The 14970-nt window shown below is 35.3% G+C and overlaps 1 protein-coding gene across 1 annotated transcript; it reads right to left on the bottom strand.

The window, feature by feature from the left end:
* Nucleotides 1-4086: 4086 nt before the first annotated feature.
* LOC137404445 (uncharacterized) lies at nt 4087-14113 on the bottom strand. The gene is made up of 7 exons (XM_068090652.1): nt 13974-14113; nt 13822-13887; nt 13074-13149; nt 9655-9826; nt 8446-8539; nt 6951-7074; nt 4087-4513 (listed from the first exon to the last, which is right to left on the bottom strand). The coding sequence occupies exons 1-7, from the start codon at nt 13992-13994 to the stop codon at nt 4323-4325; spliced, it is 744 nt and encodes a 247-aa protein (XP_067946753.1). The 5' UTR covers nt 13995-14113; the 3' UTR covers nt 4087-4322.
* Nucleotides 14114-14970: the final 857 nt, after the last annotated feature.

Below are 14970 nucleotides of genomic sequence, written 5' to 3'. Positions count from 1 at the left end.
GAAAAACAACAGAATCGCCACACCTTTATATAAGCCGTTTGGCTCAAATCGTCAGAGAAAAGTAGCGGTTAATAGTCCATATTACGAAATTACGATAATTAGTACTCATATTAATTCGGTTGGCTTCGTTCGACCGAATGGAAAAAGAAAGACCGCTCTATAATTTATTTACCGTTACTACACATATTAATTCAGTTCGCTTCGTACGACCGAAATTCGTACGGCGATAAAAGGAAAGACCGCTCTATAAGGCGGACAATCAATCAATCTATCAGACAGACAACGATTGCCGTTTATATAGTAGATTTATTGGTTAGGTTTCTATGCAATAAGTTCATGATACAGTGAAATCAGAGTATTATATAAAGGGTCATAAAGTAACAGGGACTTCACAAACTACTGTTCTTTACAATCTCTGATTTTCTTCAAGGAAAGATTATGATTTAACTGGTAATATAAGTGTTGATTATGGTGGAAGCAGCTTAATTTGAATTGGTCAAAAGCATGTTCATGCTATGGCAGTTTTTGTAAGTGAACATCTACTTATTAAAATTATAGATATTTTTTCTAATACTTTACCTGTTTAAATATAAACCAGTGACATTTCATTGAATTGGTAAAAAGTCTGCATAGACTAGTTTCGTGGTAGCAGATAACTATGGAAGACCGTATTATATGAAAGCAGGTGGCACTCAATAGATGAGGAGCTAACTGCATCAGAAAGTGTGGGTTATTAACCTACACCAGTACCTTGGCAGTCTGGTGTGCTGCAGGTTAGTCAGGTGTGTTGATAAAGCACAGACGATAACTATTTGCACACTTCTTCTAAAATACCAGCAGGCTGTTGATCTGTGCAGGTGTTAGAGTTACCGTTCTTGTCTGGCTACCATGCCGAATGTCATGCTTTAGAATTGTATTCATAGCAACTTTTATTTCAACACTTAACTCTGGCTATAGACAGACATATGAACAGGGATATGGACAAACATATGAACAGACATGCGGACAAACATACAAACAAAAAGACACTATTCTTGTCATAATAAAGAGTAGATGAATGCCTGGCATTGCCCGAGCAATAAGTCTTTTCAAAGAACATTTATGTTTATTGAACATATAAAAACAGTTACCATTCTAGCTTTCATACTTCATATCATGAGAAAATTTCTTTTGCGCAGTTTAATTAAATTAGGAGAAAAAATGAAGCATCTGTAATGGTTTACAAATTTTGTCATACAAATGTAATTTTCAACCTTCATATCATATCTTTCGTGCAGGTCAAATAAATTAAGATACAAAATAAAACAACTATAAAAGTGTTTAAATGTAAACGTGAAATAATTAGCAAGTATTAGCCAAATTAAGTCTGTTTTGCTACGATTACAATGAAAAATGATTTGGTAATGGTATAATTAATACAAGCTGAGAAAACAAAATAAAAATCCTGAATGTGTTGGATTAATAATAACAATTCTTGCATAGAAGTGTAAGTGTACAAAAAAGGTTACTGTTCCAGCAGAAGCTATCCATGAAAACTTTGAATACGACGATACTGGTACCTCTTGACACTGGTACCTCTCGATACTGGTACAGATGTAAAAACGATATATCATATACTGTCTTTGTCTGGAACTTTATCTGATCAAATGAAGATAGAATGTAGAGGCTATTCCTACTCAAAATAATAGAACTGTCCGCGTGAAAAGTATTAGCCTTTACTGATTTAGCAATCAGAGCTTACGAAAAACGGAAAATAGAAATGTAACAGCATATTTGAAATTGAAACAACACATTTAAAGATTACAAATTAATAAAATAGGTGATGATAGCAAAAAATTAGTTTTTAAACAACCTAAAAAATAACAAATGCAAACAAATGATAAACATGACGAGCCTGTTGGTCATCTATTATAGACGAAAAATGTTGCAGAAATTGTTCGCGCCATTTGGCAGGAAGTATGGGTCACATGATCAAATTACGACTAGACGATTAGACCAAAGTGAAACAAAACTGTAAAGGAGTGAGCATCTATATTTGATACGGGTTTTTCGGTAGAACCCGAAGTGTTTGTCATAAACTAGTGCTACGAGAGGTTTTATATTGAGCCTTTTATTGGCCTTTCAATTCACGTGATTACATCATGTGTCAAAACAATAACCACAATGTTTAAGAATGTCATCGAAATAAAAAGGTTCCAAACTACAGCGTTTTTGTGATGGCTGCAAGAAACTGTTTTTTTAAGCTTGTAATCACATTTCAACATATTTCGTACGTACAACACAGCAGAGTAAAACATGGTGAACCTTTTGATACCAAGTAACTGTAAGGTGAATTTTGTTACAAGTAAACCTTTCAGAAAACGTTGAAGTTTATACCCACGTTGGCGCTATTGATTTGATAACAAAGAATAGAATAAAAATGACTCAGTTTTCCCTTATGCTATTTACGCTACAAAGTTTCTTATTAGTATAAAACTCCATGAAGTCAAAATTTCAAATCTTTATTGCATTTTACTAATAAAAATAGGGTACTTTTGAAGCAAACTTTAATGACATCTCTTATTTGATAAATCGAGCTCAGATCATTTGTATTACGGCTGCTTTTACTGTACATACTGTAGCTTATATCTGATTAACTCGGTTAGCGGTGAGAACACATTCATGTTGGGAAATGACATTATGAATATAATAAATCTTTATATGTACAATAACAAGAGATCACATAAATGTTTCCGATATGCCTTTTCAATAGCTACTATACAACCATTGCAACTATTGTTAAAATATGGTAATTTGTTTAAGTTGGGAGAAGGAAACTTCTGGTAGATTTATGTTTTAGCAGAGCTTTCCACCAATGTGATGTCTGCTGCTTTGGTGTGAGCATTGTTATTATGAACAGTCAGAGTTCATATAGATAAGCTGAAGATTGGGTTTCATGTCTAATTGTTGTTAAATCACAAATCCTTTTTGGTATTAAAATCTAACTAAATCTAGAATCATGGCTCATGAAAATTGCAAAATCACAGCATGAACTGTTAGTTTCTCTAAATGTAAAACAATCTTGATGTTCATTTCCTCACTGCTTTTGTGTGGCTCATCGCACCATCTTCATGTTAGTCATTGTTTCTGAATCATGCTACTTGAACAGGTACTGTATGTCTCTTTGAGGCTTGTATTCTCCTTGTGGATACTTAGGATTCAAGGAGGATGCATATGAAACCAGCCTACTTTCCTAGTCACAACATTTCTAATATTCCTCTTGACTAACCTTTTAAAGAGTGCAGATTTCAAACGAAGAAAACTTTCTATATACATAAGATGTAATATGATCATACTTTGGCAGAAGTAAAATCGGCACAGACAGGGTAGTACCATACACATTATGATTGGGCATCTTATCTAGGACTAGTAGTGAGCCCAGCAATGTCTAGGACTAGTAGTGAGCCCAGCAATGTCTAGGACTAGTAGTGAGCCCAGCAATGCCTAGGACTATTAGTGAGCCCAGCAATGTCTAGGACTATTAGTGAGCCCAGCAATGTCTAGGACTATTAGTGAGCCCAGCAATGTCTAGGACTAGTAGTGAGCCCAGCAATGTCTAGGACTAGTAGTGAGTGAGACTGAGTGAGTGAGACTAGTAGCAATGTCTAGGATATATTTCATTATTAATCAGATTGTTAGTTGGGAGGCTGGTTTTCAAGAACTGGATGGAGTTTGAAAAACAAATATTTTTACAGACCTAACTGAAGGCACAGAAGATATATTGGTGGTTTGGATAAAATTGGCCAAAGAATGTAGAAACCCATAAAGTTTATGCAAACTACCACATACACCACATTACAGCGCATCAGATCACGCGCACGCACACACACATGCACACGCACACGCACATACACACCCATGCACACATATGCAAACGCGTACACACATGCAGACACCAGACTCATACACATATAATGACAAAGTGAGGTTACTTATTATCATTAATGATGCAAGAAAATGACAGAACAGGACACTGGAGCACAATCATAAAACATGCGACTAAAATTTGAGACACAGTGCTTATGATCTACATACAAAGATGCAATCCACTTTCCTTATATACTTTATTGGAGACTAAACGATATAAATATGCATATAACTTTTTTTTACTAGTGCATAGTATTGGCAGACAATCAATGAGTTAATGCTCAAGCCAGTTTCTGATGATGTCTGTTTGTAACTGTCCCCTATCAATCATGCTGCTTGAAATTATAACTGCCAAAATACAAGAGATAAACAATGAACGCTCAGCATTCTATTGTCTTCAATTACAGTTGAAAAAATTACAGCTGTGTGTTAGCCTCATCTGCTCCTACGTATTGGGTCACTCTTACACCCGGCATCTCGGCAGCTTCCTGGGATGTCTCTTCAAATTTACTTCCAACAAACTTTTGTTTGTATTCACGCGGAACAGCATTCTCATTTTCGTCTATGTATCGGAATTGATAGACTAAACAGAGCAGCACAAGAATACCTACAAGCATTGAATATACATGTATAAGCTATGTAGTGTTAAACTATAGACAATGTAGTGTTAAACTATAGACTACGTAGCGTTAAACTATAGACTGCGTAGTGTTAAACTATAGACTGTGTAGTGTTAAACTATAGACTACGTAGCGTTAAACTATAGACTGTGTAGTGTTAAACTATAGACTGTGTAGTGTTAAACTATAGACTATGTAGTGTTAAACTATAGACTGTGTAGCGTTAAACTATAGACTGCGTAGTGTTAAACTATAGACTGTGTAGTGTGAAACTATAGATTATGTAGTGTTAAACTATAGACTATGTAGTGTTAAACTATAGACTATGTAGCGTTAAACTATAGACTGTGTAGTGTTAAACTATAGACTGTGTAGTGTTAAACTATAGACTGTGTAGTGTTAAGCTATAGAATATGTAGTGTTAAACTATAGACTGTGTAGTATTAAACTATAGACTGTAGCGTTAAACTATAGACTATGTAGTGTTAAACTGTAGACTGTGTAGTTTTAAACTATAGACTTTGTTGTGTTAAACTATAGACAATGTAGTGTTAAACTATAGACTGTGTAGCGTTAAACTGTAGACTATGTAGTGGTTAATTGTAGATGACGTAAAACTAGTTTATAAGCTCCAAGAATTAGATGAAACATCAGCCGGTGAAGATAGTATTTATGACCAGCTAAAAAATTGCTTCCTTCAAGCATTACTCCTTCATACGTTGTTAAACAAATGAAACCAGTAATCAGTAAAATTTGCAAGATATTAATTTATAAAATAAAAATTCCACTGTCATACAGCCCACGACCAAAGAGATATTGGAAAAAAAGAAGGGTACTGATAGTTGAGAAATGCAATATTAGCAGTCAAATGGCACTGCAGTGCAATAGGATAACTGCAATGGTAGCTGTAATGTACCGGGTGTTATTCATACCTGCCAACTCTAACGCATTGGGCGGGAGACTCACGCAATCACCCCAAAGAAAAAGTGAAAATGCGTGAGAAATGCGTGAGATTTTTGCCCCAATTTCCACAATTTTATATATACTATCATCGATACATCAATTGCCCCAAAACCAAATCTCACGCATTGCCCCACTCTTGGGTTGGCAGATCTGGTGTTATTATATACAACAAATCGAAAGGAAAAGATTATGTGTTTATATCTCTCCCCCTGCAATAGGAGAAATGCAATATTGGCCAATATTAGAAGTAAAATGCACTGATATTATTAGAATAACCAATATTATTAATATAGTAATAATATAAAACCAATACACAATTTTGTTTACATTTAAAAACGTCATCATAGTTTTTATAATCTCATAAGTATAATCTCATAATCTTAAAATCTCATAAGAATCGTTAGAAAAAAGTATCATCGTCATTTCCTTTACTTACACTGCGTTGTACATCAGTTAGAATACCGAAGTACTCTAACAGTATACCGAGTCTAAAATGTCAGTTACTTTGAAATCGGCAAAAATGAAACGATTTCAGTACTGCTACGTTAATTACAGAAACCTTCGACAATGCTATAGACTGGTGAAATGTGCACGTTATTTTTTCGTGAAATGCGCACGACTTTATCATTCTATTCTCTGTCACTCGGCGTTTCAATTTCCGGTCTTAACTTTTATTGAACCATGCTGTTCAAGCGTTTTGTGGCGATTTTTGGCAGAATTAATCTGTCTATTTATGTATAATCCGATTAGATGGGTTAGTTTTAGGAATTTGCGGTAACCTTTCAAAAGCTTGGTAACATATTTAAATAGGTTTATATGCGTTTTGTATCATTATTATACTTAAACGACTTTACTGAAAAATAGTTAAATTTGTTGATAGGATTTCGTTGCAAGGGTTTGGTGACGGCTGTTAACGGATTATTTTTCGGGAGTTGTGTGCACATGTGCGTTTATCATAAATCTCCCAATCAATCGCTTCCTTCTTCTTTGGTCGTGGGATGATGCAACTAATTTAAAAATGAATGTTAATAACTGCAAATACTCTACTCATTGTAATGGTTGCATGTTAACCTTTTCCTAAATACTTAATGTCAGGGTAACATACTCACTTAGCACGTAATTAAAGTACATAAATACTCACCCTGTACTGTATACCTATTGTGGAAGTTGCATACTCACCCTGTACTGAATACCTATTGTGGTAGTTGCATACTCACCCTGTACTGAAAACCTATTGTGGGAGTTGTATACTCACCCTGTACTGAATCTCTGTTGTGGGAGTTGTAAACTCACCCTGTACTGATTACCTATTATGGGAGTTGTATACTCACCCTGTACTGTATACCTATTGTGGAAGTTGTATACTCACCCTGTACTGAATACCTATTGTGGAAGTTGTATACTCACCCTGTACTAAATACCTATTCTAGGATTTTTAGACAAATTGTCGGAAGTACTCACCGAGAACTGCGCCACCAGCAATACCTCCTACCATGAAATTGGTTTTGTATTTATCCATTAGGTTAGCATACAATGGACCATTTAAGTTAAGGGCATGTTTAAACCACCTCTCTTTCTCACACTCCTAAAATATAAACAGTATTGCTAGACAATAAAGTGTGCGACACTAGTTCATTAACTAACATGTAAAGACTGAATACTCTCTATAATAACATTTATGTGCTGAGTGCACTCTATATTTGAATATATAGTAACATCTATGTGCTGAGTGCACTCTATATTTGAATATATAGTAACATTTATGTGCTGAGTGCACTCTATATTTGAATATATAGTAACATCTATGTGCTGATTGCACTCTATATTTGAATACATAGTAACATTTATGTGCTGAGTGCACTCTATATTTGAATATACTGTTAGCATCTACATGTGATATCAATGAGTTGAATACACTTTACTTTTGAACTGTAGGTTGCTTTTATTTTCTGAAAGCTCATTAAAAAAAATTACTGCATGTTTGGAATTTTAGCTATCAATCTATTTGTATTGCAACTTTATGTCATAATTATTTATTAACCGCTTGTTTAACAGCACACCATCCTGCTGTTCTTCACAACTGTTTATCAGTTTTCACCTTCCTTTTTACAATATATATATCAACAATAAACTGCTAAACAGTGAAGATGCTTTCATCCCATTCGCTGTTCACCGGCTTGTAAAAACTAAGCAGAAGGACAGGGAAAGGAAGATTATTTTTAAAATATCAAGAAGCCTCAGTAATGTTTAAAATTCTCATACATCTTATACGCTTGCACAGAAACTTCACAAGAGCTTTAAAAGTGATCACAATTGTATTAAATGGTTCAGCGAATAAAATGGAATATTTGTGGTATGCAATAGCACTGATCCTTTTATACCATGATTTTCGAAGTGTTGATTAAGCTGGAACATTGAATTCATGTTTTTTCTCAAAAGTAAACATATATTATTACCATATATCATGTACTACACACATATTATTATCATATATTATATATTACACACATATTATTATCATATATTATATATTACACACATATTATTATCATATGTTATATATTACACACATATTATTATCATATGTTATATATTACACACATATTATTATATACAGTGCGGCAGCTTGTGACCTAACAAACAAGTGAAATAACAAAAAAATATTTAAATATGTTACATTTTGGCAAGAAGATTTTATGGTTGTTGTCAAATTTAGTTTCCAATCTCATCCTATTATTTTTAAAGGCTTTTGTACAAGTTTTGTTAATGTCAGTTAGCCAGATACCCAATCATACATAACAAGGCACCTCTTCTGGCAACCATCAGTGTAATATTTTTTAACACTGTTACACACTAATTAAATTACTAATATGTATCTATATACATAATTAATGTTTGCAATTTAAAGATAGTCTTTAGTGGATACTCAAATGCAGCATAAGATTTAGCTCATCACCTTGTGGTTGCAGTCAAGATCAACATGACACAAATAGATTCCTTTGTCATCCAGGGTTACGCCTTTTATTAACAGGGTGTCTCCTTTGATAACTCTGCAAAAAAATCAGGCTGGCAGTTGATTTTTAACAATTTGACAATTCTTGTAAAACATGTTCAGCGGAACATGTCCATCAGAACATGTTTAGACATGTCCAGCAAAATTTATCCAGAAACGTTTAGCAAAATATGGGCAGCAAATGTCCAGCAAAACGTGTATGCAGACTATGTCCATGCATGTCTAGCAGAGTGCTATTTAATTAGCTTTATATGTATTTGCTTTTAAAACTTTTTTAACTGTGAAATTCGCGAAGATAATATGAACAGAACTATTAAGCTTATGGAGTTATACTCTCATGTTCTCTTAACCACCAATCATTTTAACTACTCTTATTTGCATACTTGCTTGCACACAGTTATTCCAGCCATTTTTGTTGCTATAATAAAACTACTTATTCTAAGCAAATGTTGTTGTCTAATCATACTTTGCATACAAATTAATTTTTAATTACAAACTCTACAGAATGTACGTGTTAGACTGGCTTGTTCTTAATATTACTATTAATCTTTAACAGATCTTACACATGAGTTCACTACTCAAACTAAACACGGCTATTATACTATAATCAACATTGGAGTTATCTGCTTTTCATCTACATGTACTTGTAAGATGACTTTACAATGTCAATGTCTGAAATCATCATCTCAAGCACTGGAATCACCGCTTTAAGGAGTGGGTTTACAAACTCCCGCACTGAATTGACCATCTCACGCTCTGAATTTCACTACCTCCAGCCCTAAACTTACTACCTTAAAGTAGGAACTTCCTGCTCATAGCACTGAACTTTCAACCTCCAGAACTGAATTTATCAAATCAAAACCTAAATTTAGAATTTAATGTCAATGGTTGTTTTAAATATTGATCTATTCAAGAATATTTTAGAAGCTCCATATTCATATAGGCAGATTTTTATTTGTTCACATGTTTTAATACTATCATTGGGTGTTGATTATTATTTGTAGAATTATTTTTTTAAGCAGAAATGCAACATACTATATATTATTTTGAAAAATTCTTGCAGCAGTTGCTAATAGCCTTGCTATCGCTTCCTTTGCTATAAGATAAGTTGACAATTCTAAAAAGAATGATAATAGCTGACATGTTGCCTACTTGTTACCAACTGTCTGGTTGGCCCCATAGAGCTTTCCTTCTAGCTGCCATTGCTCTGAGCCTTCTACTATTGTATGGTTCTCTGGAAGAAGTGCCGTGCCATTCTTTTCTAACGCACATTTGAATTCTACATTAGCTGAAAGTGCCGAAACGGCAGCCCAATTAAATGGCCCTGTAAAGTAAATGGTGGGGTGAAAGAAAAGAAGCTGTTTAGTAGTTACTATGGAAACTACTGCTAATGTTGGCAGCGCTCTGTTAGTTTACGCATCACTTCTTTAAGTTAGTTTCAGTATGGAGACAGTGTAAATTCCTTGAGTTAGTTTGAATGTAAAGGAAATGCTACTCCCAGTCGAGTAGAGACAGTCAGTTAGTTTGAATGTAAAGGAAATGCTACTCCGGTCGAGTAGAGACAGTCAGTTAGTTTGAATGTAAAGGAAGTGCTACTCCCGGTCGAGTAGAGACAGTCAGTTAGTTTGAATGTAAAGGAAGTGCTACTCCCGGTCGAATAGAGACAGTCAGTTAGTTTGAATGTAAAGGAAATGCTACTCCCGGTCGAGTAGAGACAGTCAATTAGTTTGAATGTAAAGGAAGTGTTACTCCCGGTCGAGTAGAGACAGTCAGTTAGTTTGAATGTAAAGGAAGTGCTACTCCCGGTCGAGTAGAGACAGTCAGTTAGTTTGAATGTAAAGGAAGTGTTACTCCCGGTCGAATAGAGACAGTCAGTTAGTTTGAATGTAAAGGAAATGCTACTCCGGTCGAGTAGAGACAGTCAGTTAGTTTGAATGTAAAGGAAGTGCTACTCCCGGTCGAGTAGAGACAGTCAGTTAGTTTGAATGTAAAGGAAGTGCTACTCCCGGTCGAATAGAGACAGTCAGTTAGTTTGAATGTAAAGGAAATGCTACTCCCGGTCGAGTAGAGACAGTCAATTAGTTTGAATGTAAAGGAAGTGTTACTCCCGGTCGAGTAGAGACAGTCAGTTAGTTTGAATGTAAAGGAAGTGCTACTCCCGGTCGAGTAGAGACAGTCAGTTAGTTTGAATGTAAAGGAAGTGTTACTCCCGGTCGAATAGAGACAGTCAGTTAGTTTGAATGTAAAGGAAATGCTACTCCCAGTCGAGTAGAGACAGTCAGTTAGTTTGAATGTAAAGGAAATGCTACTCCGGTCGAGTAGAGACAGTCAGTTAGTTTGAATGTAAAGGAAGTGCTACTCCCGGTCGAATAGAGACAGTCAGTTAGTTTGAATGTAAAGGAAATGCTACTCCCGGTCGAGTAGAGACAGTCAGTTAGTTTGAATGTAAAGGAAGTGTTACTCCCGGTCGAGTAGAGACAGTCAGTTAGTTTGAATGTAAAGGAAGTGCTACTCCCGGTCGAATAGAGACAGTCAGTTAGTTTGAATGTAAAGGAAATGCTACTCCCGGTCGAGTAGAGACAGTCAGTTAGTTTGAATGTAAAGGAAGTGTTACTCCCGGTCGAATAGAGACAGTCAGTTAGTTTGAATGTAAAGGAAATGCTACTCCCAGTCGAGTAGAGACAGTCAGTTAGTTTGAATGTAAAGGAAATGCTACTCCGGTCGAGTAGAGACAGTCAGTTAGTTTGAATGTAAAGGAAGCGCTACTCCAGGTCGAGTAGAGACAGTCAGTTAGTTTGAATGTAAAGGAAGTGCTACTCCCGGTCGAATAGAGACAGTCAGTTAGTTTGAATGTAAAGGAAATGCTACTCCCGGTCGAGTAGAGACAGTCAGTTAGTTTGAATGTAAAGGAAGTGCTACTCCCGGTCGAGTAGAGACAGTCAGTTAGTTTGAATGTAAAGGAAGTGCTACTCCCGGTCGAGTAGAGACAGTCAGTTAGTTTGAATGTAAAGGAAATGCTATTACCGGTCGAGTAGAGACAGTCAGTTAGTTTGAATGTAAAGGAAGTGCTACTCCCGGTCGAATAGAGACAGTCAGTTAGTTTGAATGTAAAGGAAATGCTACTCCCGGTCGAGTAGAGACAGTCAGTTAGTTTGAATGTAAAGGAAGTGCTACTCCCGGTCAAATAGAGACAGTCAGTTAGTTTGAATGTAAAGGAAATGCTACTCCCGGTCGAGTAGAGACAGTCGAGTGCAGAGACAGCAAAATAGCAAAACATGGAATAAAATTTGAAGATGGTAATAAATGTAATAGCAAATACACAGCAATAAAATATAGTAATAAAATATAGAAACATTATATACTAATAATATATAGCGATAATATATAGTATTAGTATATAAGAATAAAATATTGTAATAATAAATAGTAATATTATAAAACAATAATATATAACTAAGTGAACCTATGAATATTTCACTGGTGTGGATTTTTGGTGTAGCTACCACTCTTCAACACAGACAACCTACAGCTCAAGTTTGTTTTGATAAACCATTAACAAAACCAAAAGAAACCTGTGCTGAATTTTCCACCATTTTTAATTTTTTGCCATGTTTACTTCCCTGCCATGTTTACTTTATTCGCTACAAATTCAAAAAATCAATGAATTCGCAAAAAATCATAGAACATATTCTTAAGCATATGCATAGTGCTGTGGTAGGGTGTTGGTCTAAAAAGTTGATTGTCATAAGTTCAAATCTTGTGTGTAGCGTATTTTATCAATAATAGACACCCATTGGTGATGCACATCAATATTATTATTTATAATATTTTTACTAGTGGTCAAAAGATAAACCAGTGTGTTACCATTGTAACGTGTTAATCATGTCTTCACTCTTTGACCATAAAGATTAGTGATGGTTTGATGCAAACAAACTGGTACAACATTTGAATAAGCACTTCAAGTGAATACTCAACCTTCTAGTACTCAATAGAGAAATACAGTGTAAAATATTTAAATATGTGATAGATAACGGTGAGGAGCCTCTACCTGACTTTATGTGACTAGCCCAGCATAATTATCATCTGTTCAATGGTAAACTGTTCAATTATAATGTTTCCTTAGCAATATTTAGAGACGGCTCCTTCTTATGCGAGTCACTTGGAGGCAGAACTTATCTAAAACCTAAAGTGGCGTGTTTTGTTTTTGCCCTCAACCCCATATCTCCGAGTTGTAAACGAAAATACAGAAGTTTCCGTTGGCACTACCTATTCTCAATTTTAGTGAAGGGTGTAAGGTTAACAGATGGATGTCAGCGAGTAGAGGTTGTATGACTAATGCTATGAACAGTCAGCATAAATATCAGTCAAAACCACAAGTTGAAAGCAAAAGTGCTGGTATGTTGCTACAAGCTAGACAGCTAAAGTTGGTCGGTTTTTATAATTGAGCTAGGCCAGTGAGAGGTGCCTCTGTACCTTCCCTTTCATATACAGAGCCCATCTAGTCTCTGCTGTTATAGTGAGGCACTCTAAGGTGCTATACCCACTGTCTCATAACATTTAGTTCTACTTACCAAGCCATTGTACAGCCTGTGAGTTAGTCAACTGCAAGATCGTGAATACCAACACTCCTATAGCTAGAATCTTAGGCTACAAAGACAAATCAATCCAGGTTTTAGCAGGTGTTATACTATTTAGAGGCCATAAGCTGACAGCTACTGCCTATATGAAAGTATCAAATAATTGATTATGATTAGAGAGACTATTGTGTATACAAAAACCTCTAGGACATTCTATCAGAGAGGTGATTTCCAAGGAAGCATTCATATCATACATTCAACAATTCAAAAGCTGCATTTGGTAATACGGGTTGAACGAGGGTCCCAACAAAATATACATTTTCACATATCCAAGAAAGCATACAGAAGACATATTCAATGATTGGCTGACTTACGGCGCTGCTTATTGTCGTATTTTAGTCTTACTGAGCTGGTCAATGTTTTGAGGAAGTTTACTTTCAAATCCTACCTTGTTTGACTTTAAGAAAATAGATTTTTGGTTAAAATGATTCTTTTTACAGATTCAAATCTGGCAATATTATTCATTAAGTAAGGCTAGCTGGAAATTAACCTCGTTGTATACTATTTTTGTTTGTCAAAAAGGCTTTGTATGACTAAATCCTAAGAAGACAGGCCTGGTTTCACAAAAAGTTTAGAAGGAAAACTTGTAGGGGCACCTAACGTGGTTACTATATGTGGGCGCAGCCTGGCAGCAACAAATGAGACAAAAAATAATAGGCACACCCAAGGAGAGGTTACTTACCATAGTGAGGTGCTTTTCTGTAGGCTGCAATATGGCTGCTGTTAGCGCTAGTCTTGTATAGCCGACCTGCTCATTAGAGATAAACACTGAAGTATGAAGGCGTATCTATAGCAAACAAACTTAAGCTGTTATCTTATCTCACCAACACAAACCTGTTTGCAATCAGTGCTCATGTACCCAATCGTGCCTTGGTAATAGAGCAATCGTGTTGGAGTTGCTGAGTCTATCTATTATGGCAATGTTAGAGCAGAGCGAATGATGGACTAGCTCGGCCCCCAAATTAGAGTCCCACAAACTAGTGAAACATAGTAGCATAACTGATGAACAAGGATATTAATAGCAAGACAGATAATAAGGATTTATATGATGGCTGTGACATTTTGGCAAATAAACACTGTTATTCAAATATGATTAGTGTTTGTGGTAAGAAGTTATTTACAAAGGTGACAATAAAGAGAAACAATCTGCACCAAATAAGCTGAACTCTTAGATAGCAAATATACGGTTATATATCAACTATGAGCAACTGTATAGGAACAATATAAAACAAATGAGTGTACCTAGCTATTGTATACCTGAGTATGAGTATTACTGAGTGTACCTAACTATTATATACCTGAGTATAAGTATTACTGAGTGTACCTAGCTATTATATACCTGAGTATAAGTATTATTGAGTGTACCTAGCTATTATATACCTGAGTATGAGTAATACTAAGTGTACCTAGCTATTATATACCTGAGTATGAGTATTACTAAGTGTACCTAGCTATTATATACCTGAGTATGAGTATTACTGAGTGTACCTAGCTATTGTATACCTGAGTATGAGTATTACTGAGTGTACCTAGCTATTGTATACCTGAGTATAAGTATTACTGAGTGTACCTAGCTATTGTATACCTGAGTATGAGTATTACTAAGTGCACTTAGCTATTATATACCTGAGTATAAGTATTACTGAGTGTACCTAGCTATTGTATACCTGAGTATGAGTATTACTAAGTGTACTTAGCTATTATATACCTGAGTATAAGTATTACTGAGTGTACCTAGCTATTGTATACCTGAGTATGAGTATTACTAAGTGCACTTAGCTATTATATACCTGGGTATAAGTATTACTGAGTGTACCTAGCTATTGTATAC

Source organism: Watersipora subatra, chromosome 9 (assembly GCF_963576615.1).
Source record: "Watersipora subatra chromosome 9, tzWatSuba1.1, whole genome shotgun sequence".
Taxonomy (NCBI): Eukaryota; Metazoa; Bryozoa; class Gymnolaemata; order Cheilostomatida; family Watersiporidae; genus Watersipora; species Watersipora subatra.
This window is presented reverse-complemented; position numbering and strand designations above follow the sequence as displayed.